Source organism: Aphelocoma coerulescens, chromosome 3 (assembly GCF_041296385.1).
Source record: "Aphelocoma coerulescens isolate FSJ_1873_10779 chromosome 3, UR_Acoe_1.0, whole genome shotgun sequence".
Taxonomy (NCBI): Eukaryota; Metazoa; Chordata; class Aves; order Passeriformes; family Corvidae; genus Aphelocoma; species Aphelocoma coerulescens.
The window spans coordinates 58,582,929-58,610,616 of NC_091016.1; the positions used below are offsets into that span (position 1 = coordinate 58,582,929).

Consider the following 27,688-nt stretch of genomic DNA (forward strand, 5'->3'; position numbering starts at 1 on the left):
GCCCCAGGCGAGCGGAGCGCGGCTATCTGGACCCAAGACAGCAGCCGTTCTCGCTGTGCCCGCCGCCCGCGCCACCGCCGGTGGCGAACCCCGGGGGGACTCGGAAGAGCTGCAGGAGCAGTGTCCCCACGGCCGGGGACTGGCTCCCGGCTCGGCAGGGCAAGGCCCGGAGCCCCGAGGCCGCCGCTCCCTCCCGGCCGCCCACGCCACTGCCGGCCCCGCCGGCGGCCGCCTGCACGCACGCGCGCGGGGGCACCGGGGAGCGCGCGCGACATCCGGGCGCCCGCCCCCTCCGCCGCCGGGGGAAAGGGCCCCGCCGGCGCGCGCGCGCTCCCGCGCCTCGGCCCCGCCCCCCGGCCGCCCCGCCCCGCCCCGCGCGCGCTCGCTGGCCCTGTCTCCGGCACGCGCGCGCGCGGCCGGCGGGGGCGCGGCCGCAGCGGGGCCGCGCCGGGAGCCCCGCGGGCGGCGAGGCCGGGCCGGGAGAGGCGGAGCGAAGCGAAGCGAAGAGAAGCGGACCGTGCGCGGCGGCGGCGGCCGGAGCCCGGCGGGGGGAAGGGGCGAGGTGCAGCGCAGGCTCCCGCGCCTGCTTGCCTGCCTGCGGAGCGACGGAGACGGGTGAGCCGCCGCTGCTGTCCGCGACTGGCGGGGAGAGCCGGGCCCTGCGTCCCGCCTGGGGCCGCGCCCGCTGCCCGGCAGCCGGGCGGTAAACAAATGGCGGCCCGGCGGGGGCCCGAGCGCCCGGGGGCGTCTCCCCGCCGCCGCCCCTGGCAGGTGGCGGCGGGAAGAGGCTGCGGAGAGCTCGGTGTGCGGCTCCGGCGGCGTCGCCTCCACCTCGCCCGTGCCCCGCGGGGCCCGCAGCGCCGGCTGTGTGCTGGCCGTGCCGGGCCATGTAGGGTGGCTGCTGCCGCCCCGCCCCCGCGCCGGCCCACGGGTGGCGGCGGACTGAGCTCTGCCGCGGCCGCTTCCTCTGACCCCGCCGTGCTGCCAGCGCTGTCGGGGTGTCGCGATAGCACGTGGGAAGGGCATAGGGCCGGCGTCTGCCTGGGGCTGTGGAGACCGCAGCCGAAGAGTCGCCTTTCTGCGTGAAAGGAGGGGGAAGAGAGCAGATAATCCAGAGGTATTGCTCCAATCCTTCTCTAACCCCCCGTGTTTGTGTTATTTCGAGTAGATGTGCTCAGACTATGTAAGAGGTGGTGTTTTGTCTCGCAGTTCCTTTTTTTAATGGCAGTTTTTTGACGTGCGGTGGAGCCTTTGTTTCTCTCCTTTATGAAGGTAAAGAGGAGTGTGTGGCTGTACTCCTGTAACCCCACGGGTCGGCAATCAGAAACATACAGGGAGATGACAGCAGCTTGTTCAACGGCTCGCGTATTGGAACAGTTGTGTGGCCTCACTTCCAAAAGTTCTAGCGTCGCTGTTGTTCGCAGTAGGTCTTCAGAATTCTTAAGGGAAATAACCTGTGGGCTGGTGAGGTGGCTTTCTTTTGTTCTGTAAAGCTCTACTCGGATTTGGCTGAGGAGCTTTTCATAATCCATGTTTCCCTTTTGCTGATTATGGTGTTGATATGCCAGATAAGTGTTTGTTAGCATACTAGTCCAAACCCAGTACCCCAGAAGTAACAGCCTCACCTTGCTTGTGCTAGCACTTAAGGCAAGATGTTACTTCTGCTTTCTCTAATTGGTGTGGAATACTTGATGGTTAAGTCCTTCACCTGGACACCTGCTGCCTTCTGCTGCACGTTGATGTGATACACCTTAACTTGTGCTGTGATTTGGGGGATTAAGGTTCGTGCATCCCATTTGATGAGGATGTTAGGTATTTATGACCTTCCCCTCTGCACCCCTCTCCCAGAAGTATTAGAAGAACTTTGTTGGTAAGCAAGTTGAATACCTGCAGTACTGAAAAATGCACTGGCAGCTTTACTCTGTCTTCCTGCATGCATACTCTGTATGCATGTAAATATCTGTGTGTAATTTCTCCATAGTGGTCAAGTTTCATCAAGAGAAGAAATAGATTAGTGAGGGTGAGTTGGGATTGTATGGCAAGCTGAGACTTTTTTGGGGTCTCTTGTCTCATTTTTTTCCAAAGTTAGAAGATGTTAGAGAACAGGAGAATCCCAGCAGAATGGGCAAAAGTTAGGCAAAAGCAGTGTTTTTACTCCGCTGCCTGAACATTCTTTCTTGTGCATTAAATTCTGCATTTACTCAATTAACTTCTCAAATTTGGATTATATTTCCCTTGCCTCCTACTTTGATGTTAGAAGTCTAATGGGCAAAATAAGTGCTGCGTTTAACAAGCAGTATCTGGTTGGAAACTTTCTGGACAAGATTTCTGCATGGTTTTGGACAGCCAGGTTTTTAGGTCATAAAGAGTGTCTACAACAGAGGGTGTAGTCTACAACTTTGTGAAGAAGAAAGCATATGTTTATTAGTCGTCAGATGAGTTCCTGTAGCTGTTGCAGATTTCAGCTGTGTTAAGAAATCCCTGTTTTGCATTCAATCCAATTGAACTAAAAGTAACAAAATTTTCCTCATATCGATAGACCTGTTTCTTTGGTGGGCTCTGTTTAAAAGGATGCAAATGCTGTTTGCCTCTGGCACTGAGATCCAGTGGTATAGAGATGGGAGCAGGGAATCATATATAGTCATCATTGTACTGGTGACAGTTTCCCTTCAGTTTCCTTATCTGCATAATAAGAATAAAAATAATGTATCTGTTGATGAGATGGTTAGATTGTATAAGGGGTGGTAAGTATTCCTGAACAGACCACAAATAAACAAATATTTACATTATTGATGGTTGCAGAGAAATCTGTGTAAGCTGTCTGAAATGTCCGGACACTGTCTAGTCTCAATATTTGAACGAAGGCAGAAGACTGAAAAGTTTTGTCATATAAACTGTTCTGAAACAGGCCAAGAGAGTTGAAATGGCAAGGGAGCTCTAGATTCTGACTTACTTTGCAAGCTACTGTTTTTAATAGTTTCTGATGTGACACTTGGTGTATTGTTACAACTTTATAGTAATCTGTTAATGCTGTTTGAAGCTTCAGTACCCTGCAAACGGCTGCAGTCGGTAGAACATCCAGTTGAGTAGATTGTGCTGTTTCTTACCAAATGTCCAACATTGATCTAAGCTCTTAATGTGAAATCGTGATTAAAAAAAAGATAGGTCTAAACATAAGGCTTGAGAATGAGAGGCATAGCGAGGTAAATTTCTGAGTGGTGTAGTTACAGCTGTTCATGTAAAACTTTAGGTAGTGTTTCAGGCTGATTGTGATACCTGGTTCAGACTTGGCTACAGAGGTGCTGGAAGAGTGGTGTTTTGTTGAAGTTCAGGCTTTTGTTTGTCTATTTAGAAACATCTCTAGTACAAACTGTAGTTTTCCAAAAGTCCTGTTTGACAGAGAAATTTGTTGGTGTGATAGATTCATTGCAAATAGGATCTTTATAGAAGTGTGCTTTATTGACAAAGCTTTAATGCTCTTACAAAATCTTGTTTTGGCTGAGTCACTATTGTCACCAGATAAGGAATGTGTTTGGATAGGATCGTTTGGCTGGAGTCTTTGGGCAAAAAGAAATAGCATCAAGCCTGTTGACATTTGGAAAAGGCAGTCTAAATGATATCAGAGATAACAAATCGATGAATCATTGTATGTCCTAAAACCCTGCACAAACTTGTAGTGAAGATGTTCTTGTATTCCAGTTCTTCATTCATGTTAGAAACATATTGAAATAGCTGGTATAACATGCTCACTATGAGATGTATTCCCAGCTTTCTGTCATCAACTATTTGAGATAGGTGAGGTTTTGTTTAGACAATAGTTTTATTTAAAACTGTCTATTTTTTTTACTGTTTATTTTTTTTGTCTCTGTTTTGTTGGTTTTAAAACCAAGCAGCTTGGAAGGGGGAAAAGCCTAACTGCTGCTGCAAAAAGTGCCTTTCATTTGATAAGAAAGGGAAATACCTGAAAATAGAATAAAGTTGTTAAAACTGTCTGTCTTATAATATTGTTTTACTTCAAATTTTTCAAAATATTTTGGGACAAACTCCCATCATTTCTACTTCAGTGTAATCTGATAAGGTATCTATGTGGGGATGTCTGTTAATTTTTTTTGGGTGCTGTCTGTTTTGGTGTGTATTAGGCCATTGTCTACTAACAAGAGTGTATTTTTAACAGAAAAAATAACTTGATATGTACAGAATACATGAGATTGCACTTCAGTGTAGGATGTTGGAGAGAAGTTGCTTTCATAGTCTATTTACTTTAAAGCTGTTTTCTCATTTTGCTATGGGACCTGGTTAAACTTGTGTAGTAAGACCTGAAACAGTATATTAATGAGATGTTTGGCCTGATTTCTGTAAGTATGCAGAGGTCAGGAATTCTTCAGCAGCAGCATGTATGAATTAAAATATTACGTAAGAAGGGTTTATTTTTGGTTTCTTTTGGGTGGTGAAAACTACCTACTGTAATACAGAATGCATTATTTTTTTCCAGTAGTTCTGTTTCTGGTTTCTGAGGAATTTTTTTTGCTTTTCTGGAGGATTTGTGAGTTGGTACTGGGATAAGAATGTCATTGTTCCTTTGTGCATATCACCTCAGTTTCACCTCTCTTAAGTTTTAGTGATAATCCTTGGGCATGAAAGAATAGAAAACCATCCTGTTAGAGTAAAAAGCTTTTTAATAGTAAGTAACTGCTTGGTAAGTTCCCATGTATGAAGACTGATGATGGACACATTTTAACTAGACTAAAATGCAGGTTGTAAAAGAACCAAACTTTATTTATTTTTTCTAGTTCTCCATCTGTTGCAATCTTTCATTCGAGTTTGGTTTTTTTTGTGAAATGGTCAGAGCAGTGGATTAAGTGCAGTAGGTCAGAATAATAACTTCTAATAATCTCTTACAGCCTTAAATATAATTAGGTTACCATCCAGTGTGACTAACAGCTAGCAGTATGCTAAAATGACAGAACTTAGGTTGTGCTTGGGAAGTCTTATTAAAAACTTTTTTATATTCCCATAAAAGCTACAAAAAATTCAATGTTTGTAGCCCCAGATAGTGTAAGAACATGGCCTTTTCAGGGGGTTGTACATATGGAAAGCAATGTCTACACCTGAAATGAAACCTTACTTCTGATCTCATTTCTTGCAGAATCTGCAGCAATCGAGGAGTCACACTGTGTTCAAGTTCAGAAGTGCTTTACACATGAAATCTACTGGCTCTCTAGCTGATTCTGCCCTGTCACCATCTCAACAGGTAGAGTGCTTTTGTGCCTGAGCCATGCAGCAAGTGTAGCTGTTCCTTGTGCGGTTGTCCTGTGTCAGTGTGTGGCCAAGGGCACATTGAGGTCTTTGGGTTTCTTCTCTGGGGAATGTGTCAAGGAAGCAAGAATGCATGGCAGATCTGTCACAAAAGTACTCTAAAGAAAAGCCTAGTAGTTTTGCTTTTGATTTTTAACATTCCTTTAACTGAGTTTAACAGGGATAGGAGAAAGTGTTCTGTCATTTCATCAGAGCTTCTATTCTAAAATAGAACAAAGCCAGACACGTAGGGCATCAGTGGAAGGTCCACTTCAGTCAAAGCAGTGTTTTGCTTTGGGTCATTTTCCCCTTGAATTCTATTCTTTTTATTGGCTGCAATGATTTGGGAGGAAGTAATCTCCTTGTATTCTCTGAATGGTAGGAAGATGGTTTGCCACTAAAAAGAAAGGATATTTGGGGCAGGGGAAGACATGGAAAAGTCTTCTTTATAAGGTTGGCATAAAAATGGTTGCACTTCCCTGTAATTCCAGTGCTCATTATTTCTGCTGTAGTTAGAGATTTCTTTTCTTTGGTCTGTTTTTTTTTTTTTTTTTTGTGAGGTGGATAGGTAATTTTGATTTGTGCTTAAAAAAGTAGCTAGTATATATTCCTTTGATGCTAGACCACTGATAAAACTATAATCTTTCCGGAAGTATGTGTCCCCCTGAGGTTTTTATTCTTGCAACAAAAAGCCATGCTTTGAGGATAACCTTTTTCTTCCACTTTTGTGTAGTACATAATAATAGCTGTAGACTATGATGATAGTGGTTGAAGTTGCATCCTACTTATATAGTCATTTGGGCTTTAGTAATTGGAGCTCTTCTCGTGTTTTCAGTGATCAACAATAAATTAATGTAGACTCGTTCTAGTATGTGTAGTATGTGCAGTCACTACCAGCCAAGGAAGATGCTTTCATCTTTGTTGTGGATAAATTCATGTTTGAAAATGCAGTGAACACTCATCCAACTGTTTTGAATATAGTTTTAGTTTTCCTGGTCTGCCTTGTTGTAACAGAAATCAGGGTTGTCCTGATGAACTTAGGGGTGGGGGGCAGTAATTAGTATCTTCTAAGGTTGAGAATTTAAGTTTGGCATCTGAAAGAGAAGCTCCTGACAGAAACCTGCATAAAAGATGGAAGATTTAGAAATACAGCTGTCATTTCTACAGTGTCCAAAACAAAAGGGATTTTTTTTGTATGGTTTGCATGTATTTGCTTGTGGGTGGATTTGGATGCTCCTGGGCGTTTAAACCTGTAGTACAGCTTGTGTGTCTCTAGTCTTCTACATCCTTGAAGCAGTAATTGAAGAACCTGTTGGCTTATTCAGTTGAATTTGATAGAAAAACCTCAAAAGTAGTTGAGCTTTATAGGTTTGGTGAATAAAAGGTGGCTGAATAATGGAGGCCTCCAATAGCAGTAATGGTCGCTGTGATTTCCTGTCTTACTGGCCCCAAAGAATTCCTATAGGAGAGAGTGAGCAAGCAGGCTTTGGGTTTGATAATAATAAGGATAGTGTTTTTGTGGTATAGAAGAAGGTGAGAGCTTGCACTTGCAGCAGAAACACTGTGTGAGTCTGAAACTCTTATTATGCTATTTTAATGTTTGTGTTACAACAGCAACTGGAAATCATGTGGCTGTAGCAGCTGGAATTTTAATCCTTTTAATTATGACAGATTTTCAAGGCATGTTCTGGCTGATTTGGTCAGCTGACTGTATAGTATGTACAATAACATCAAGTGATTGCACAAATTCTGAGAGCAGTGGTCACCTCACTGGAACGGGATGTATTTTTAGGTTTCTCTGCTAGTAACAGTCAAGTGTGTGTACTTAGGCACCCTGGACTGAAGGAACTGAAGCTGGTTGCTGACACTACACTATTAGAAAAGGACAGCTGTTGGTTCCTGCTGTAGTCATTGATCTGACACTGTCTTCTGACCATATTGTGACAAGGAACACAGTGGGATATAAACACTGTAAATATTATTGGTACATGCTTTAATGACAGGTATTTTTCTTTAGGTCAGCAATGACATTCTTTGTTAGCCTTTTCAATTTGCTGTATTAGAGAAAATGAAAGGACATTGTTACCTCTAGCGAAAATGTTCTTTATCTCCCCTTTACCCAACAGTTTTTTATCCTTACAAGGAAATATTTGGGAAGAGGGTAGTTCTTGTTCTCAGTATAGTACTGATGATATACTGGTTATGGTTCTTTAATGGGAAATTATTAATATGTGAATGCTCTTAATCTCTGAATGAAAGAGGTGCTAAGTTCTGCGGTTTACAAAGTTAGCTTACAAAATAGAGTGAGTCATGGCCATTTGCTGATTAATCAGTGTGCTAATTCTTGAGGTCTTATCCATTTATTTCACCAGTTTGATAGGGGCATTTGTTTTTTTTCCTTTGGAAATAATTGGCAATTTAAGAATGGAATTATATCAGAAACCTTAAGTAGTTCAAGCAGTTTAGGAACTCATGACTGCCCAAAACAGCTGTTGAGTTTGAAGCTCAAGTATTAAAATTAAAAATGCATAAAAGGACATTTCATACATTTAAAGAGACTTTGTAGTAACCTATAAATAAAATGTGACATTCTGACTAAATTGAAGTTTTGCAGCAGGTGCTGAGGAGTTAAAGCTTGTAAGCAGAACGCAGAATTTTAGTGAATGTTCTGCTGAAGGTCTATGGATGTCTGAAGATATTTCAAATTATATATTTAGATAATGAGACAAAGGATTTGAATTTTAAGATAAATGGCAGCTAATATCAGGCTTCTTGGTGACCAGTTTCTTATTTATAGAAACTCAGAGCATAAGTTACTTCAGCTATTTAATTGATTTTATGCATAACTGTTTCTTGATGAAAACAACCTGAAGCATCTGTTACAGAGCAAATTAGCATCTAGCTATTGATAAGACTTGGGGTTTTAGTGTCAGCTTTGTCTTTCATACACTGTCTGTTGGTGATACTTGATGTTTTCACCAGATTTGGTTTCCTTCTTACTTTGAAATGTGATTTGCTTATATGAAATAATAAAGTTTTGAATATTATGTGTGAAAGGAGTTCAGGAACCTGAGAAAAGCCAGTATCATTGTGCAACTCAGGTTTCACAATCTGACTTTTAAAGACCAAGATAGTGTGCTGGGGAGGAGGATGTTTTACTGTCTTAATAGAATGTTCTGTGTAAGCTCATGCTATTTAAAGATAGTATTTAATGATGGTTGACTAACTTAGGCTATGTCTACAGAAATGGTGCAGGCAAACACGAGCTCAGTTTGACTGTGTTCTGAGCTGCTGCATGTGAGCCAGCTTTGGCCTAGAAGCAGTAGAATAGTGCTGGCTTAGCAGTGTGTGCTATTTTTCCAACATAATTGACATATGTCCCCTTTCTGGGTTAAGTGAAGGCGGCTTGTCTGCCTTGCTCAAAATCAGTAAAATTTTGGCCCAAATTGCTGTCATGAGACACATCTTGACATGATTGATGGTGTTGATGTGAAATTCCCACTGAAGTCCAAGTGTCACAATTGATAAGGAATGGGCTGCAGCCAGTCATGAGGGTCTGGAATGGATGTGTGCCTCCACCCACTCTACGTGCCCAGCGCGGAGCCGTGCGGTGGCAGCGCAAAGGGCAGCCCAGGCCTGCCCTTGCTGCTGTGGAGGAATACGCCCGCTCCTGTGGGCATCCTCTGAGTCTTGACAGCACTACTCCCCAGGCTGCTGTCACACTGTACCCAGCTTTTTCACCCTGTGGGTAGAGGGCATTGGCAGCTCATGACATGAGTGCCCTCTTTTCACCTGGGATCCTGTCAAGTTGATGGTGAAGCCGCTTGATAGGGTGAGAGCATCCATAACCCCCACAGTGAGGCAGAGGTCATCTCGGTTACCCTCACAGGTAGGTGTGACCTGTGCAGCTGAGCCCAGTTTGCAACACACTGTCCCATCTTAAGAGAGTCATAGGTACTCCTGCCCCTAACGCACCCACGTGCTGCTCTCCAAGTGGCTCACTTCTGGCCAGCTTGAAGTGAGCAGGCTGTTGTTTTATGGGAGCAACAGGACTCTGCTTAGATAGATGAAGCAGGGGCTGGGCTCTGTAAAGGCCCTGGCATTATAAACGAGCAATTGTCTTTTTCAGTGCTATTTCCATTTTGTCTTATGCACTTTAAAATACACACATAACCTGAGAGCTTCCTTTTGATCTCTGCTCACCTGTTGACTTGAGGAGAAGTATTTTGGTTTCAGTAGTGATGGCAATTTCTGAGATTTTCTTTGGCCTAGCAACAGGCTGCGGTATTTGGCAAGGATTACTCAGAGAGGGCTTTGCTGCAAGAACCAAAAATATCTTCAGAGAAGTCAAATAATTTTTTCATTCTTTACTGAACATGTTTCATCTCTTTGTAGTAAATTCCATCTGACTTAATTTGCAAGTTGAAAACAGGTTGTGTGCCAGAGAGGTTTGCAAGAATGTTGAGTAAGTCAGTCACTGAGTCCAGTGACTGATACACTTGACAATTTATTCGAAACTTACTCAGTATTACTTACTGTAACTCAGTATATAAATGCTAAGGTATGGTGGGGGAAATTCAGCTGTGTTTTGCCTGCTAAGTGTAGCACATATGTTTTTTAGTTAAAAGTGTTCAGGAGAGTGGGTGGCTAAAATATTTAAGTTATCCAAATTACGACGGATGGGGGATGAGCACTGATTGCTACTTAAAGTTGGCATGAGTTTCAAAGCATTATAAAAGAATACAAGTGAGTGAAGTGTCACACAGATTTCTATTTAAATGCTTTAAATTACTTAAAGTGGAGTGTCTAAAAGGCACTTTTGTTTCCTTTTACCTTCAGTTTGAAGAGAAGGAATGATACTAAGCAGTTTTGTTTTTATAGTTTAGAGTAATTTTAATTTAAGAAGGTTTAATGCATGTAAACTGAAGTGTTTAGTCTAAAGACAATGTGTGAGAGCACTTGTTAGCAGAATAAGGAACCATTTTTATTAATCTTAAATTCCTTGAGCATTTTATTTCTCAAGAAAATGCCTAGAGGGTCAGGAGTAAGGAAAAGATGGAACTGAGCAACGTATGTTTGAAACAGTATTTTTGAGATTTTGCTTTGTGCAAGCCATTCTGTGATACCTCTAAACTTCAATCCCTACTGGTATCACTTCCGAGAAGGAGTTTGTAAGAGCATAGGGGAGAGCTTGGTAACTTGTGTGGGCCTGCACTCCAGCTAAAGAGCAGTTCCAGACTTTCTCAAAGTATGGTACAAAGACACAAAGTTTACTCTAATTTTTTTCTTTTTTCTTTCTTTTTTATTTATTTTTCCATGCCACAACAAAGAATTGAATTTTTTGTTGGTATCAGTGTGTTGTTATAGATTGCACCATGGATGTATATGTATTTTGATTTTTATTGCTGTTTGGCCTTGTTATGTAGAGTTGTTGATATCCTTACACTTTGAATTGCTGGTATTGTGATCAGGGCAGCCATAGGATGCATTAAAAAATTACCTTTTGTGGGTTGAACTGGACATATAGATAGGACCATGTTGGCAACTTAAGATTTATGTAAATGGTTTGAGTGAAATAAAAGGACTTATTTAATGTGTAGTGTAATTATGTAGTATAATTGCTACCCTTGTACAACAACGACTGTAGAAAATGGAGGGGCTATAGGCTATAGATGAAGAAAAAGAGTGAAGAGCTGTTGTAAAGGACTGCAGTCTGTCAGAAGCACAGAGTGGGGAGAGAATGGCACATGACAGGGAATTGAGATACTCACTGAAGGCTGCAGATTGCCTTAAACAGAACTGCAAGAAGAGAGTGCCAGCAGCTTAGGTGGTAGCAGGTAGCCTGGGAAACAGGTTGCCTCTGTTTAATTTAGAGAATTGGACGGACATCAGGATGAATCTGGATTCCTTCGTCTCTGTACTCTGTGCAATTGTATCATTTATGATTTTAGGTAGTAGGCTATATAGTCAAAGGTAATGCTTTGTTTTTCATGGAATGATTTATTTGCAATGGGCAGGGAAAAAGGGCTATTCCAGAGTGAAGGATTATACAACATTTTTACTTAAGTTGCATATATTAGGCCTGGTAAATAAACGTGTAGACTGTGTTCTGAACTCTGATACAAATGTGTATTTTTAATTTTCAGATGAACTTTTAAGCACCATTTCTTTGAAATAAGGTGTTACACACTTGTTTTCTTAGAATGTCAACTGACCAAGGATGCAAAACTGCAAATAGTAGCTAGTAAATATTAACAATATTGAGTTAATATTCATTCTGTGCTGTTGTCTCCTTTCTCTTTGCTCAGAATTGGATTTACAATCATGGAGGAACATCAGCAACACTTACACTGTGTGAACTGTGTCAGCCGTCGCTGTATGACCAGACCAGAGCCGGGCATTTCCTGTGATTTGATTGGCTGCCCCTTGGTTTGTGGAGCAGTTTTTCACTCATGTAAAGCTGAGGAACATCGCATGCTATGTCCACTTGAAAGAGTGCCTTGTTTGAATAGTGGCTTTGGATGTCCCTTCATAGTAGCCCGAAATAAAATTGCTGATCATCTAGAAGTTTGTCCTGCAAGTGTGGTATGTTGTACCATGGAGTGGAATAGATGGCCAGTCAGTTATGCTGACCGAAAATCTTATGAAAACCTGAGTAAAGATGTTGATGAAGTGGAGCAGCTAGATATGGCTTTAGCTCTTCAAGACCAGCGCATGTTATTAGAATCACTTAAAGTAGCAACTATGATGTCAAAAGCAGGTGATCAAATACCAGAATCTAGAGAGCAAACCTCTGTCAAATCAAGTGCCCCTGATACAGTGCATACCAATGGCTTGATGCCTGTAGATGAAGAGTCCTATGGTGCACTTTATCAAGCTACTGTAGAAACAACGAGGAGTTTAGCTGCTGCTCTGGATATCCTGAACACTGCTACAAGGGACATTGGTATGTTAAGTTCAAACCTCTGCATTTCACCACATGAAATGAAAGAAGATCCCAAGATTAAAGAACAAGCTTCTAGTGGCATTATTCAGGATAAAAAGTCTGACTCTGAAAATCCAGATGAAGATAATGTAGGAGCAGTTGGGGGAATTAACTTTGATAGCCTGAGTCAAAATTCACAAATGGAGCAAAATGGTTCTAGTGATATTTGTTGTGATGTAGTGCAAAACCATGACTTAAATCTAAACCTCAGTAACTCCTCACTTTTGTGTAATGGCTTTCATGTAGAAAATGAATGTTCAAAGGTGTTGGACCACAGTGAAGATCTTGGTGTATCTAATTCAAAACCGTCCAGTGTAGCAAATGGTGAATGTACTGCATCTCATGATGATGAAGCATTACAGTCGTGCAGCTCCTTCCCTGTAACAGCACAAGTTGAAGTAATATCAGCTGATCACTTAGTTAATGGCAATGTTAATCATGTACTACTTCCCCATAATGCTCATGAAGAAGAAATGTTAGAGAGACAAGTGGAGCAAGAAAGATTGAGAAACATAGATGCTTTTTTACGGCATCAATCATACAGATTCCTTGTTAACCACTATTGGTCAACACCAAAAGAAGACAAAGCTGTTGATACATCAGATTTGGAGATAACAGAAGATCCTATGGGTCTTCAGGGAATTGATCTAATCACTGCAGCTCTGTTGTTTTGCCTAGGAGACTCTCCTGGAGGTAGGGGGATATCAGAAAGTCGCGCTGTCGATGTGTATCACGTTGACTTTGGGACCCAAACATTTTCTCTCCCATCTGCTATACTGGCCACAAATACAATGGTGGGGGAAATAGCTTCAGCTTCTGCATGTGATCATGCCAACCCACAGCTCTCAAATCCAAGTCCATTCCAGACACTTGGATTGGATTTGGTATTGGAATATGTGGCTAGATACCAAACAAAACAGCGTTCAATGTTTACATTTGTTTGTGGACAGTTGTTTAGAAGGAATGAATTTTCATCGCATTTTAAGAATGTGCATGGAGACATTCATGCTGGCCTTAATGGCTGGATGGAGCAGAGGTGTCCTTTGGCATATTATGGGTGTACGTATTCTCAACGAAGGTTTTGCCCTTCAACACAAGGGGCAAAAATTATTCATGACCGCCACTTAAGGTCATTTGGAGTTCAGCCTTGTATATCCACAGTATTAGTAGAACCAGCAAAAAGCTGCTTAATTGGACTACACAATGATCATCTGAGTAGTCTACCTTTTGAGGTGCTGCAGCACATTGCTAGCTTTCTAGATGGCTTTAGTTTGTGTCAGCTTTCAAGAGTGTCACGTTTAATGAGAGATGTATGTGGAAGCTTGCTTCAAGCACGTGGAATGGTGATACTGCTTTGGGAGAAGAGAAAGTACCCAGAAGGAAGTTCGTGGCAGGTAAAGGAGAAGGTAAGTTTGGGGTTTTTTTTATCTTGAAGGTGAAAGGGAAAGTATTGGTCCTGTTTCTGCTTTTTCTCTTAATATTGTATCTGTTACTACTGGATTTTGGTATAATAACCCTTCAAGAAAGAGATTGTTGTATAGAAAAAGTGAAAATTGCTGCAGGTTGTCTCAGTCTTTTCTGCACTTGGAGAAGTAGAAGTAGAGTCTGTCTAGTTTTTGCTAAAATTGTAAATTTACTTCTGTTTTTTCCAATATTTTAAAATGTTAAAAGATTACCTTATGATTTGCTTTAAGATCAATATTCCATAGAAGTGGGAAAGCTGCCTGCAAAGTTTGCTTTTCTTGTCTGTGTAGTGTTTACAGCAATTTTTTTTTTCAAACCTGTTGATATCCTATCTATTGCCTTGGTACTGAGTGCCTTACTGAAATAATTTAAAACCTTTGGATGACCTTTGTGTAATACAGTTTTTACCATTTTCCTCACCCAAAATTGCAGAGTATTTGCAACACTCATTTGGAATTGCAGAAGTTGATAAGAAATAAATTGTTGTGGTTGGTCTTACAATACCTTGTCATTTAATTTCTGATTGTGTCTATTTTGTAGACACAAAAAACATTGCCTGTGTTTCTTCCCAGTGTTCAGAGTTTCTTGGAGCCTGAATCAGCCTGGGACTGACAATGCTAAATTCTGTATGGTATATTTTTGTCGTGTTGATTTTTAGTGTGAATTACAGACAACATTACCTGAAAGTTTTATAGTACAAAGATGTAATTTCTTGCTCTGACTTCAGGTATCTTAAAACATTGTGAGCCTAAGTGCAGCTTATTTTCTAGGTTTGGCGCTTCAGTACAGCATTCTGTACTGTAAATGAGTGGAAGTTTGCTGACATCGTGAGCATGGCTGACCACTTGAAGAAGTGTAGCTACAATGCTGTGGAGAGAAGAGAGGAGGCTGTTCCGCTGCCATGTATGTGTGTGACGCGAGAGCTCACCAAGGAGGGACGTTCACTGCGCTCTGTTTTGAAACCAGTACTTTAAGTATTGCAGCCACTCCAATTGCACACACACTCAAGCACCTGATATAACCTCGGTAATATTATGAGACACTTTATTAATGTACTAAAGATACTTTCTAGCTAAATCTACTCTGTCACTGTGTATATAAGGTTTGAAGTGACATTTATTTTTTATAGTACTGTTTAGCTGGAAAGTAATGAAAGTTGCCTTAACGTTTGAAAAATTCGGAACTTGCTGGACAGGGTAGTTTTATCTAACTTATATAATTTAAGAACAAAATCCTAAGGTGTGTTTTCTGATTCACGGGTGCCCATGTTGCTGTTGACTGATAACATTTCAAAAATGGCCTCTAAATGGTATCTGCATTTGGATAGGAAACACTGAATTGTAGTGAGAGAAAAGTCCTATCCAAATTTGGTACCTTCTGTATCTGGTCTTTTTTTTTTTTTTTTTTTTAACAGATTATAATCCAAATATTTGAAAGATAAGGATGAATTCAAAACTTTATAATAGATGTCTCAAACACAGCTTTTAAGCACATCTTTTCTCATGAAATCAGTGTTCTACTGCTCTTCCTAGTTAACAAGTGATCTAGGATCAGCTTTTTTAAAATAAAGGTTTTTTAGGAATGATTTAAGTGAACTCAGATTTACAGCAGCTTGATTTTTAGTACAACTTTGTTTTGACATGTCAACAATTGCTATTTTTCTTCTGAACTCTGGGAGCAAAACTTTTAGAGCTAAAACCATGGAATACTAGTTTTTACTCTAGCACCTACAATGATATCAATGTCAAATGTTCAGAAAATTTTTCCTTGTCCTGCAGTTGGCTGAGGGTTAAATTGCTTGAGAAGTCAGAAGTTCAAAGTATGTGATGAACAGTTATGAATTTGCAACGCAGCTAATGAAAGGGCTTTACTTGTTCTATGGTATTGTGAGAAGTATTGTCTCCTGTTAATTCGTCTATAAAAATGCTGCTTTTTTAAGGAGCATTTTAAATTACTGGTATGTATAGCAAATGTATCATCTTCATAAGATGAGACATGATTTGTTAATTGCATAAGGCATATCAGAAATGTTACGTTAAACCACATTTGTTAAACCAATAACTTCAATTTGCTTCCAGTCTTCCATAAAAAAAGATCCTACAAAGCGTTTGTGAACAGAGAATACACGCTATGAAAAATGGCCTGGTATAGCAAAACTGTAATAACTTGAACTGACTTTCCAACTTGTTTGTATTCCTGTCGGTGTCTCTAGCCTGTTGCACTTAGCAACTGTGCCACAAAGCTAAAACAGAAACAGACCAGAGCTTGGAACAATGAAATACAGTACCTATTTCCATTATAGGGAAAAAAAGATTAGTAAGGAGGAGATGTTTACAAAAATGGCTAAATTTATTACTTGTAATTTCTGTACCGGACACTTGTTTATGGCTAGTCTGGCTGCACTTCACAACTTTGGTATCTGTGCATTTCCCATTCTGGATTCAGTCCAGCTAAACATTCACTGCCTTTTTGCTGTTCAGAGTGCTACAGGTGCCCAGAAAAAAAATTCAGTTCTTCAGTGCCATGAGTTGAAATTATAAGAGCTCAAATAGAAGCTTTGCCTGGATCTTCAAACTGTGTGTTCTCGTTCCACAACTTCTTTCTTGTTTGAAGAGAAGAAAGGAGTAAACCTTCTACAGAAGTTAGCAACATTTGCAGTAATTCTTAGCTGTTACCACAGTTATCTGGAAGGGAGAATCTAGATTCAAGTACAGATCTGACTATACCAACTGGGTTTTAGGTAGGAATCTTACACCTGCAGCCCAGTTCTTGGAATGCACTGAAGTGCTCATTACCCACAAATTCTTTGGTACAAGGCAGGAGAGAGACTTTCAGTTCTTGTCTTTTAGCTCTAATGGCTCCTTGCTGCTGCTCTCCAATGTTTAAAAGTACTTGTGTGACTGGAAGGATCCTGAATGTTGAGGAGATAATGCTTGCATTTATGGCTAAATCTACTTTAAAACATCTGTCTTGGGTTACTGGTATTTTTTAGTGAGCAATGTGGTGGTTTTGGTACTCTACATTCTTTGTAACTCCCCAGAACCCTGATGAGTACAGCAGGCAGGCACATGTCTTGGTGCTTACAGGAAAGAGGATGTTCAGTTAGAGGAACTGGTGTTAGAACTTTGCTTGTAGCACAGTGCAGAACTGCATCTAAAGTATCATCAATTGTTGATCTATTAAAATGAACTTTTTAAGACTCTTCTTAAAAAATAACACTATTTCTCAATACATGCACTTTTATTTTCAAATGTAGATACAGGCTTTTTTGTTAAATTAGTTTATTTTTTATGAGAATCCAGAGCTATTAAAATATCAATGTTGTAAACAACATCTCTGCCTTGTAAACTGCTCCAAATGCAGGAATACAGTATACTTAGGATAAAACTTTTTTTTTACACTGCTATGCAGTTTGTAAAACATCTATGGTGTATAGTCAGTCTATCAAAATGTGACTTGTTCAGATTTGCCCTTGAATTTTAAATATGTCATATCCCTTTCCTGGTACATGTTCCATACAGCATATATAGACAGCTGTTGCAGTCTTTCTTTTACTTGATACCACATTGCTTTGTTTAAAATGTTATGTTTTCAATCATTATGCAATATTTTTTTCAATGTCTGTTGAAATTCTAATAAAACTTTTGGAGTTTCTCTTTTAGTATGACTGTATTTTCTTTAAAGAAAATATCCCCTGCCTTCTGGTGTTCAAGCATGGTGCTCAGTGTCTGCTTATAGGATTCCAGTAAGTACTCAAAAAATAAAGTTGCATACAGGAAACTATCTACAAACATTCAAACACTGGATAATTTGGAAGTGATTAGTATTTCTACACATTCATTTCAGTATGAAGATTGGTCAGTCATTTTTAGATTATCTACCCATTTCTATTGCTTTGGTCTATTATGCAGCATAGACTTCCTTCCACAATTAACGATTTGAGTACATAACATTGAAGACATATATTGTAGCTTGTAGGTTTGTTCTGAATAATAAATTGGAAAGATTATCTGATCAATATGATATGCTGCTGGTTTGCAAAGACCGTTTTCAGTGTGTTGTTTCGTGAGTAAAGTTTTCTGTAGAAAGTTGTGGGTTAGAATAGTACAGAAACAAAAATGTAGGGTGTTTAGATAATGGTTGTGTTTCAGCTTGCTTATGGAATGGCAAAACATAAAACATAATTAAAATAGAAGACTGCTCAGAAATTGACATTTTGCCCTGGCATTTGCTAATACTGGCATGCTAATAGTCTTTACAAATAAAAATGGTACCCATACTACACTAAGTTTAGCCTTAAAAACTTGTGACTATTTCACTTTTTAGACAGACCACATTTTGGTTTTCTCTCTCCATAACTGGATTTGATATTCTGCTGTGTAAGGAAATATTTTTCTTTCACTTTACCTTCCTTGATGCTTAAAGTATTCTAGAGGATTTGCCTCTACGTTTTAGGTTGTTTTTTTGAGATTACTAGTGCTGAAACTGTCTTCCTGACTCTTCTGCATGTAATTTTCTAAAATGAGATTTAAGTTCAGTGGAGAGTTCAATACCTGCTGTAATATCAGATTTTAATTCCTTTAGTCAGAATATCTGTTCAGGCAGCTTTGATCATCTTCAGATGAGCAGAAGGTAGCAGTTGTTTACAGCACTGAGGAAAAAAGTAGTATTCAGATAGGATTTATAAAAAGTTATGGCATGTAAAGCAGAGTTTGAAGAATGGGAGTCTCATACTGTGACCTTTTGGCATGTAGTGAATATTGAAGTAGTAATCTAAACTGGAGAGAGAAACTGAATGAAGAGATAGAATAACTCAGGCATCAAGTCCCAGCATATAGAGACTCTTCTTAGACACTGTGTGAGAATACTGGGAGTTTGACTTGTGCATGCTGCAGCTGTGTGGTTTATCAGTTTCAGTGGTGGTTTATCAGTTTTTCCGTAATAGGAGAACAACTCCTGCTGCTACTTGTGCTTTAATGGGCTTTAGTTGTAAACTGTCTCCAAGCACTGCTTGCATTCTTGAATCAAATATTAGTTAAGTTGAATGCAGTCCTCTCTACTGAATGCAAGGTATGTATTTGATGTAGATTCTACATGATGGTGGTATCAGAGGCAGTATTTGGTAAGAATAATAGAAAAATAAGGTTCTTCAAGAGGATTCATCTGCTTAGTTTTTATCAGTATTTGCCAGAAAAAGAGACAAAAAATGTGTTAGGGAATGCAAGGAGCAAGACTGAGAGCATTCAGTATAGCTCACTAATAACTTGGTAGTCAAGAAAACGTTATTAATCATCATTAGATGCAGTATGATGAGAGAAGTCCACACCTCTGCCATTTTGACAAGCTAAATTCTGTGATGCATGCAGTAGTAGGTATACTTTACAGTGTCAAGTAGTAAAAAAAAAACATGTATACAGAATAGATATATATGATTTTAACTGCAAAATATATGAAAGCTAGAATTTCATTAGGTATGAATTCACATAGGGCTAGATTTGTACAATGAATCAGGAAAATGTAATTTCTGCCTTGAGGATGTTTCAGTGTTCTGGTGCTTAGTTTTGTCTTAGACTCAGCTGACATTTTTATATTTAACTAAATCATAAAATGAATGAGCTGCAGGAGAACAGTAGTAGGAAAAGATAAAATGACCTTACAAGATTGTTTCAGTTTCATAGTATCATAATGTAGTATTGAACTGAGAATTTTAAGAGACGTTAAACGGAACAGAAGAAATAGATTGATACATGCTTTTCATTTGACATTTTCCGTTTTTTCCCCCCAACGGATGTTTTCAAGTATGTAACAGCAGAGCTACCTTCAAGTTTATTGTGATTTAAATGGAGGCAATTCTGCTAGTAAAATGAAAGTTGGGTTGCATTAGTATTCATAGCACAGGGGTAGGCTGCAGGACAAAACTAATCTGATTATGTGACTGGTTAGCAAATGAACAATCAACGACCTGGTGTGACCCTACGTTGGACTTTGTTCAGAAGTGTTAATGTTTGATTGTTTTGTGTTGTGTAATCTTCTGAATATTGTATTCTCTTTAGTATTGTAATTATATAGTTGTGTTCCACATGTGATTCCGGAGGCCTTTGCAGCAAACAGGAAATAGTGTGCTGCTTAAAGAGATTTGAACCTTGGTTAAGGTAAAATATTAGTGCTATGAACTGTGACAGCTGTTGATGAGCATCAGCTGTCCCAAGTTGCACGTCATTGTGTATTTGAAGAGGAAGAGATGACTGGATGCCTTGTTGTCTAAGCAAGGTGGCTATACTTACAACCAAGAAGATTTTTATATGGTATGGCACTGGGCATGTGTTTTTTAATATGCAGATGGGTAGGATGTACTTGAATTAACAATGTAGTAAGACTGCTGAGTAGATGGGATTGCATGCAACAAAAATTGCTTCCATACTTTGTGATAAAACAAAATCTGTTTTGGGTTCTGTCCAAGTGACCTGCATCTTTGGCATCAGTTAAATGGAATTACAACTGGTAATCATATTTTTCAGCTGATGCCATTTTGGATACACACAGAAGCCTTTATATTAAAGGTTAGAACCAAACCAACCAAGAAAAAAAACCCACCCCAACAACTGGAAAAATTCTCAGCAATGTATTTTAGTGTATAAACAGCATTGATTAATGTTTGTTAGGAGAGCCTGGGAAGTAAATAGAACACTCAGTTTCTATATTTTGTTCAAATGAAATCTCCTGAATGTAGACAAGGAATTGCATCTTTTTAATGAAAAACAAAGCCAAAACAAAACACATTTACAAAGCCTGTATGATTGGCAATATAACTTTTCTACTGTCCTTCTAATCTTCAAGTAAAACTTAAATGATACCAGCTTTGCTAATTTTACCATCCAGATTTTTGTATTCTCTTTGACTACTTGAAGTATGTAAATAGCTGGGGAAAAAAGAAATCTTTAGGCTTTTATAGGTGTTTATTGGGCTGAGACAGTTTAAAGTACAATATTGTACCCCTGATCTTTGCCAAGATTGTAGGGGGTCTTTGCCAAGATGGTGGTTATTGTGTACATCAGATGCAATGAGATCATCTTTTCAACCCTATATTGAAGATCAAGGAGAAGCATGGTTCTTGTATGATCCTCAATACAATCTTGAAGCTCTTGTTTTCTGTATTTTGTATTCAATTGTACAAAATTGTATTTTTGTATTGAATCTACAGGAGGTTCACCTCATGTCACTGTTTTATGTTTTGCACTTCATGTTTTATTTCAAGTGTTGTCCAGGTTTCATAGGAGAAATAGCTTTTATACTTAGCAGGGAAGTTAACACGAAAAAACCAGAACACTTAAAACTCTATGCATAAGTAATTTGGAATGTGTGCCAGGTTAGGCATCACAAACTAAATTAACAAAGGTCTTCCTCTTGAGGGTGTAAAGCATGAGCAGGACTCTGCTGGGTTTAGGATTGGCAAGGATTTGGTAGCAGGGGGCTGGGAAGGAGGAGCTCTGTGAGAAAAGACCGAACATGCTGGTCACAGTTGGTTCTAGATGGTTCTGCAGTGGCCCCACTGCTAGCCAATGCCATCAATGAAGCTGGTGATGCCTCTGTGAAAACATTTAATAGAGTGTGAAAAACACCAAGTAGCAGCTGTGAGAGAAGAGTGACAAAAATGTGAGAGAAACAGCCCTGCTGTTCACAAAGGGTCAGGGGGAGGAGGTCCCTGATGTGGGAACAGAGATTCCTCTGCAACCTGTGGAGAAGACCCTGGTAACTCGGGTCATTCCTCTAGCCCATGGAGGACTGCAGAAGAACAGGTATCAGCTCTGCAGGCAGTGAAGGACTCCATGTGGGGTGCAGGTGGACCTACCTTGAGGGAAGCTGTGGTCTGTGGAAAGCCCTCACAGGAGCAGGCTTCTGGCAGGAGATTCTGCCCATGGAAAGGAGGCCATGCAGGAGCAGGTTTTGTGGCTACTACATTTCTACTACATTAACTAGTCCCAGAATAACACACAGAAACCTGTATGACTTAGTTACCTTGTGCAGAGATGTGGTAAATAAGGTCGGCCAGAACATCCAGAGATGAAATAAAGTGTAAGTAAGAAATCATCGAAATAGGTGGAGAATATGGAATCATTTATGTTTTTGACGGTTAAGATAAATTGTATCTGGTCTTTAATTTTGCTCTGACCACAGGTATGCTCTCAGCAAAAGTGGGTTTAAAAACTACTACTCTAAAGATAGGGCACAGCCTGCCTTTGGAATATTATATTTGAACTTTAAGCCACTCTTGGTTGACAGAAATTGAGCAACTTACTGTTAACTATGGTACTTAGTGAGAACAACACACAAAGTGAATGAGTATTCCCTGGCAGCTGTGGTGACCTAGCAGAGCTCAGGGAAAAGTTAACAAGTGGCCAACTGATGCATGCTATGCGACTTCAGATCTTGAGTGAAGTACCTTATGGTTGCATGAAGATCATATGACCATGTTCTTCTTCTATATTTTGACCAGGTTAGAGTGACTACTTGTATCCATAGAGGTTAAACTTTTAGAGTTGTGCTCAAGCTGAAACTATGATGAGGATCATTATCTGGGGACTTGCCCAGGGGTTACCCATGGTAAGGGTAACTGGCCCCCAGACACATGTGACCCCACAGCTTGTAATTGCAATTGTTCTCATGAACTTAGCCATAATGCAACTTATGTAAGGAAAAAAGAAAAATCACTATTTATTGCTGTATGGATCATATAGATGTAGTCACATTTAAGTGACGTGAGATGCTAAAGCTATATGACTATAGTAATTCTTTGAAATCCATGTAGAGCTAATTTTATGCTTAGTTGGATCAATGTATCAAATGAGTTGGTTTCTATCTCCTTGAATTTATGCAAGTAGTAATGTTTGAACAAAGATGTGCTACAGCAAAGCAAATACTAATAAATACAGAATAATAAATGTAAAATCACTCATTCTCTAGTGGTATGGACATAAACCTTAACAAAACTTAGGAAAGACTACCAGTAACTTGTGAAAAGTGATGCCAGATGGATTTATTATGTAAATAACAACTTTTCACAGGTTTTTGAGTGTTTTTGGTCTCAGTAGAACAATGAAATTTGTTAGCTCATATGTTATACATATTCATAGCATAGATATTTGTACATATTCATGTTCTGTCATATATCAACACTATTACTAAATATACATAAAGAGGTGTTTGTGGGGAAATGAGTGGATTCATTTGACTTCCATGCAATTTTCAGGCTGTTCTAATCCAGGTCACATGGGTTGCTGCTTCTAATATGTCTCAGTTCTAAACCAAAGTACTAACTCTCCAGGTCTGAAATAAGCCATTCTAGGTAATAATGTGCCATTCATCCATCACTCTAGTCCACTGCCGTGAAACAATTGAGTAGCTTTCCCTTTTCTAGGTCTCTAGTCAATGACATGTCCTTAAAGAAAAAGCTGTTACATTTGCAAGCATTTCTGAATGGCAGAGAATTGCAATTTTCAAGAAAAAAAACCAAATCAGTAGCTAAAGTTTAATAGTCCCCTTTACATTTTGAGCTGATTGATTGTGAGCTTTCATGAAATCCACAGAGCTTTGCAGAAAACATGGCTGAGGGTAGCAGTAGAAAAAGAATCAGTCTCTCTTGGTGTCTGTGTTGTACAGAGAGAGAACAGCTTCTTTGCAATATTACCTTTTTTCCTAATTTCTGTTATTTTCTTGGCATTGTTCCAAAAATAATATCTCACTGGCTGTTCCCACTGAGCCTTTTAATCTGCAGTCATATGAGCATAAATTATATGTAAAAGGCCATTTTGCATAGATTTATAAACAGCAATTTTATTTTCATAAAATAAAAAGTTAAAACTTGCACCTATGTTAAATACCCATGGCTTAAAATAGATGGTCTGAAAGCACAGAAAATGAAATATGTTTCCAGAGGTACATAATTCTTTATGTGGTGATAAAATCAAAGGAGGATATGGATTTATCTGTTACCTCCCATAAAATCTTAGCTTTCAACTTCCAAAAAATAATGGTTTTGCTAAAGTCACTTTGAGTCTTTTTACTAGCAAATGAAGGCACTGACCGTGCTTTTTATTTCATGCTTTTTAAATATGAAGAAAGAAAAGCCTACCTTCTGAGGTTTAGTTTTTAACAATGTTAGAGAACCTCATTTGAGTAAGATTGGTTTAACTTTCCCTACAAAGACATGGAGACCAGAATGATCTGAATACTGGTTTGTCTCTGTCCTTAAAAATAGTAAAAGGAAAAGCATTAAAAGGTAGATATAATTGAGTTGTTACAACACAATATGCCACCTTGGCTCAGTCTTTGGAGGCAAATAATGATGGGCTCAGCTCTTGCAGTGTTAGATCTAAAAAGTCTAAGTCTTATTCTTGTTTGGCATAGGATCTTTCTGGACTCAAATACCGATGTTGCTGTGCTGCAGAGGGTTGTTTTATACAGCTGTGGATAGGTCTGTGACTGCCACGTCTTCTGCAGTGCTTGGCTTTGACCATGCTGTAGCATGGATTGTTCCACTGGTCACACATAGAAACAGGCTTCTTTTTTTTTTTATTGACGCTGATGACTTGCCAGACTGTTTACTTCCAACCCACAGGAGGATGGTTGATAGAGACAAACAAGTATCTGCAGTGACTAAGGGAGCATGGAGATCAACATGCAAATATTAAATGTGCTTTTTGTGTGCATAATCACTCTTTAGAAAAAGAGTTGAAGGAAACCCTGTCAATTATTTTAGCTTATTATTTTATATTGATAGAATTTATGTAGTTCAAAAGCAATGTGTGTACAGCTGAAAGCGAGGTAATTCAGAAAGCAAAGGTGATAAGACAAGTGCTCTGTTATACTTGGAACCCAGAGTCAATACCTCCAGTAATACACTCTTGTTCCTGGTGAGGAGGAACTGTGCAATAACACAACAGTTACATTAATTAGGCCAGGAGTGATACTCTCAGAATTTCTGATTATGGAAGCAACAGATTGAGTTATCACACCACAGTCTTTGCAAAATGATGAAGGATAGTTTATTTTACGTGTCATTTAATGCAGTTCAGGGTAGTGAGCACTAACAATATCAGTATCATTGATCACTAATGTAAAAAAGGTTATTTTATATGCATATTCATACTTAGAGTCAAAATGAAAATGCAGAGTTGAATTGTTGCTTTCATTTAGAATGTGGCTGCTTCCAAAGGAAATCTAATAGTGGCACATCAAGTGCTTCACTGTGCTGCCCCTGTCAATCCAGACTGGTTGTCACGCCAGTCTAACAGCTCTATTCTCTTTGCCTTTTCTTTCTTAGAAACATTTTATCCACTGGGATAGCTGTATTTGGTAATAAATTAAAATTACTCATAAACGTGTGCAGTGTAAAAGACCTGTTCTTTAAGTTCTTGGGAACTTGGAACATTATATTCTAGTACATGCTACAGAGAATTGTTAGCTGGCTGACAGGAACTCAAAAGTGCTTGAAGTTTGCATGAAACTAGTTCCAACAATTCCTGTATCAATATATTTTTAAAAACTCCATTTTATTGTTCTATGGGCAGGAACCTAAAAAGCGAGAGATCAGATCAGGATTTATTCTACAAGTTTCACAGACAAGGGTTTTGCTATCAAGCAAAAACTAATTCTGATAATTTAAGAAAATAATTCCACTTACCTGGAATTTGAGATCATGAGTGTAATACTTGAGAATGATGCAAATTTGGCCAAATTAATGCCTGTTATTAATATATGAATTTGTTTACTTTTCTATTTCGATTTATCTCAGAATAGGAAAGATATTTGGCAACAATATTTTATATAGCACTAAGCCTTAAAGATCTTGGCTTGAGAATTTGTGCTTCTGGAAGAGTGCAGATTACTTAATGTATAAAAGTAAACCAAGAAGGAATCTCTTAACAATTAGATCACAGTGCTATTTTTCAGTAAACTTAAAACTACTTTAGAGGGAGCAGATGTAAGAAGTTTCAGACAGCTTGTATAATTATAGTTTCATTCAGTAAGGAATAAAAAGTAAGCAGTGAGAAAGATTCATTTGAAACTTCAAGTGTTCTCATAGCTGTTCAAGTCAATGTATGTGTAATTCAAGGGTAGCTCTACATGGAGAACATTTGAAGTGTGTGCTGTACTTAGAGGCTGTTGTAATACTGTTCATTAACATGACTTGAAGTGGTTTTGGGCTGATCTTCAAAATCCATTATTCCTTCAAAACAGGTGAAGAAAAGACCAAGTGGTCAACTGCTGACTTAGGGGCCAGGTACAGCTCCTGAGTAGCCAGCTGTGGTTTCTGTGGCATTACCTTGAGGAATGGCTGTGCTAATGGGGAGGCATCTGTGTGAGAACTTGAGCTCAAGTGGAAACAGGTTACTATGGTACACAACAACATACACACACCAAATTAAGTAGCAGGAGTCCCCTGTCTATGATCTAGTCTGCAAAGTATGTCATACACATCTGGTTCTTGGCTGCAAGCTGTTGCCACGGCCTGTGGAAGGTTGCTAAGTTGCAGGCTGTTTACACTCTCATTCTAGACTGCAACTCCTATTTCCAAGGGTTTCTTTATATCTGGATGAAAGTAGTGTTTGTTTCTTAGCAAGGATTATTTGTGTGCCAGGTACATGAATTTAGGGAAGCTTACCAAATCAGCCAAAATAAGGTCTCTTTAAAATAAAGAGATGTGCGTTGGAAAATTTGGTAAATACATGAACCCAAGAATATAAGCAGCAGCAGTAATGTGTTGTATTGATACAGTGATACAGCAACAGATTCATATATGGAAAGAAGATAAGAGAGTAGATACTCTGTATGCTGTTATATACCTGAGCATTAAATCTCTGTTTTATTAGATTTGGCTGGTGATATAACCTCTTCTTATTTTTCGTATGTGGTGGGACTACTGGGTAGGGAGCAGAGGGGTTTCTGAATTACATTTTTTTTATTTCTGCTGCCACTTTTCCTAGACCTTAAAAATAATGTGTTGCTCTAAAGATAACTTCTGGATTTATTTTTTGATCCAACTGCAGTCTAAGAAAAAGGCTTTAAGTTGTTTTTACTTTTTTAATATAATTGGAAAAATATATTGATTGGTGGGGTCAGTCACCAGTAAGTTTGATTTCTTGCACTATGAGGAGCATAAAATAACCACTGAGAATGGTATTCTTAAATGAATAATTGTTTCTACATTTCATTTTTTTCTGTTCCCTTTTTTGATATAGGGCCCTGGCTTGAAGGATAATATCCTTCAGTTTGTGCCTAATTTTTTAAAAAACAGTAAAGGTTTCTCTTTACTGTTCCAAACAGCTTTTGTTCCAAATCCGTTTAATCATTATACAATAAAATGGTTCTAAGTTACCTAAAATCTAGTCAGACTTTTCAGCAAGACTACAATTTTTTTCTAGGCTGTGTATTAAATTCCAGTCAGTTTTGGAGCTAGAAACCTATTGCTTAAGCACATATTGAGGAGAAAGTTTTCTTGTCAAACTTCCTTTCCCATGGTTGCTTCTCTCACCTTTTACTCAACATCTAATGCTGTGTGTGACTTCCTGAAATTTTGTTGGTCATACATAAAACAACTGCAATTTAAAAATTGGCATAATGAAAAGTAAACAATTAAATTTTTCTTAAAATGGTCCCAGGAGTATAATACACAGGAACTTTCTATCCATCAGTAATTTGCTGGGGATCCCAAGAACACTGCAACCCTCCACAGGTACAGAGGGTGCATTAGATTGGAGCACAGTTACTAGGATCTGTGAGCATCTGCTTTTGAAAGTGGAAGTATTATTTAAGTGTCCACAGAGAAAAGGCAGGCACATTGTTCTACTTAAAAATTAATCTGTCATATTGCATGTAAGTTTTGGGTCAGATTGCATTCTCCTAACTAATGAAGTTTTGCTATTCCATACAGTCAAGTATTTGTTT

General features: G+C 39.2%; 1 protein-coding gene across 5 annotated transcripts; it reads left to right on the forward strand.

Moving 5' to 3' along the window:
- Positions 1 to 443: 443 nt before the first annotated feature.
- Positions 444 to 17,398, forward strand: FBXO30 (F-box protein 30). Of its 5 annotated transcripts, none has more exons than XM_069010438.1 (4): positions 444 to 615; positions 5,147 to 5,251; positions 11,604 to 13,686; positions 14,515 to 17,398. In XM_069010438.1, the coding sequence occupies exons 3-4, from the start codon at positions 11,620 to 11,622 to the stop codon at positions 14,716 to 14,718; spliced, it is 2,271 nt and encodes a 756-aa protein (XP_068866539.1). In that variant the 5' UTR covers positions 444 to 615; positions 5,147 to 5,251; positions 11,604 to 11,619; the 3' UTR covers positions 14,719 to 17,398. The 5 variants fall into 5 exon arrangements, with proteins under 5 accessions (XP_068866539.1, XP_068866542.1, XP_068866540.1 ...); XM_069010439.1 differs by lacking the exon at positions 444 to 615 and adding an exon at positions 629 to 1,117; XM_069010440.1 differs by lacking the exon at positions 444 to 615 and adding an exon at positions 1,179 to 1,423.
- The last annotated feature ends 10,290 nt before the right edge of the window (positions 17,399 to 27,688 follow it).

What these genes read in the sequence shown, in the direction of transcription:
- FBXO30 (XM_069010438.1), top strand. Translation starts at nt 11,620, where the DNA reads ATGGAGGAACATCAGCAACACTTACACTGTGTGAACTGTGTCAGCCGT. An exon ending in CGTGGCAGGTAAAGGAGAAG is followed by an intron (nt 13,687 to 14,514) that starts GTAAGTTTGGGG and finishes CTTATTTTCTAG; the next exon opens with GTTTGGCGCTTCAGTACAGC.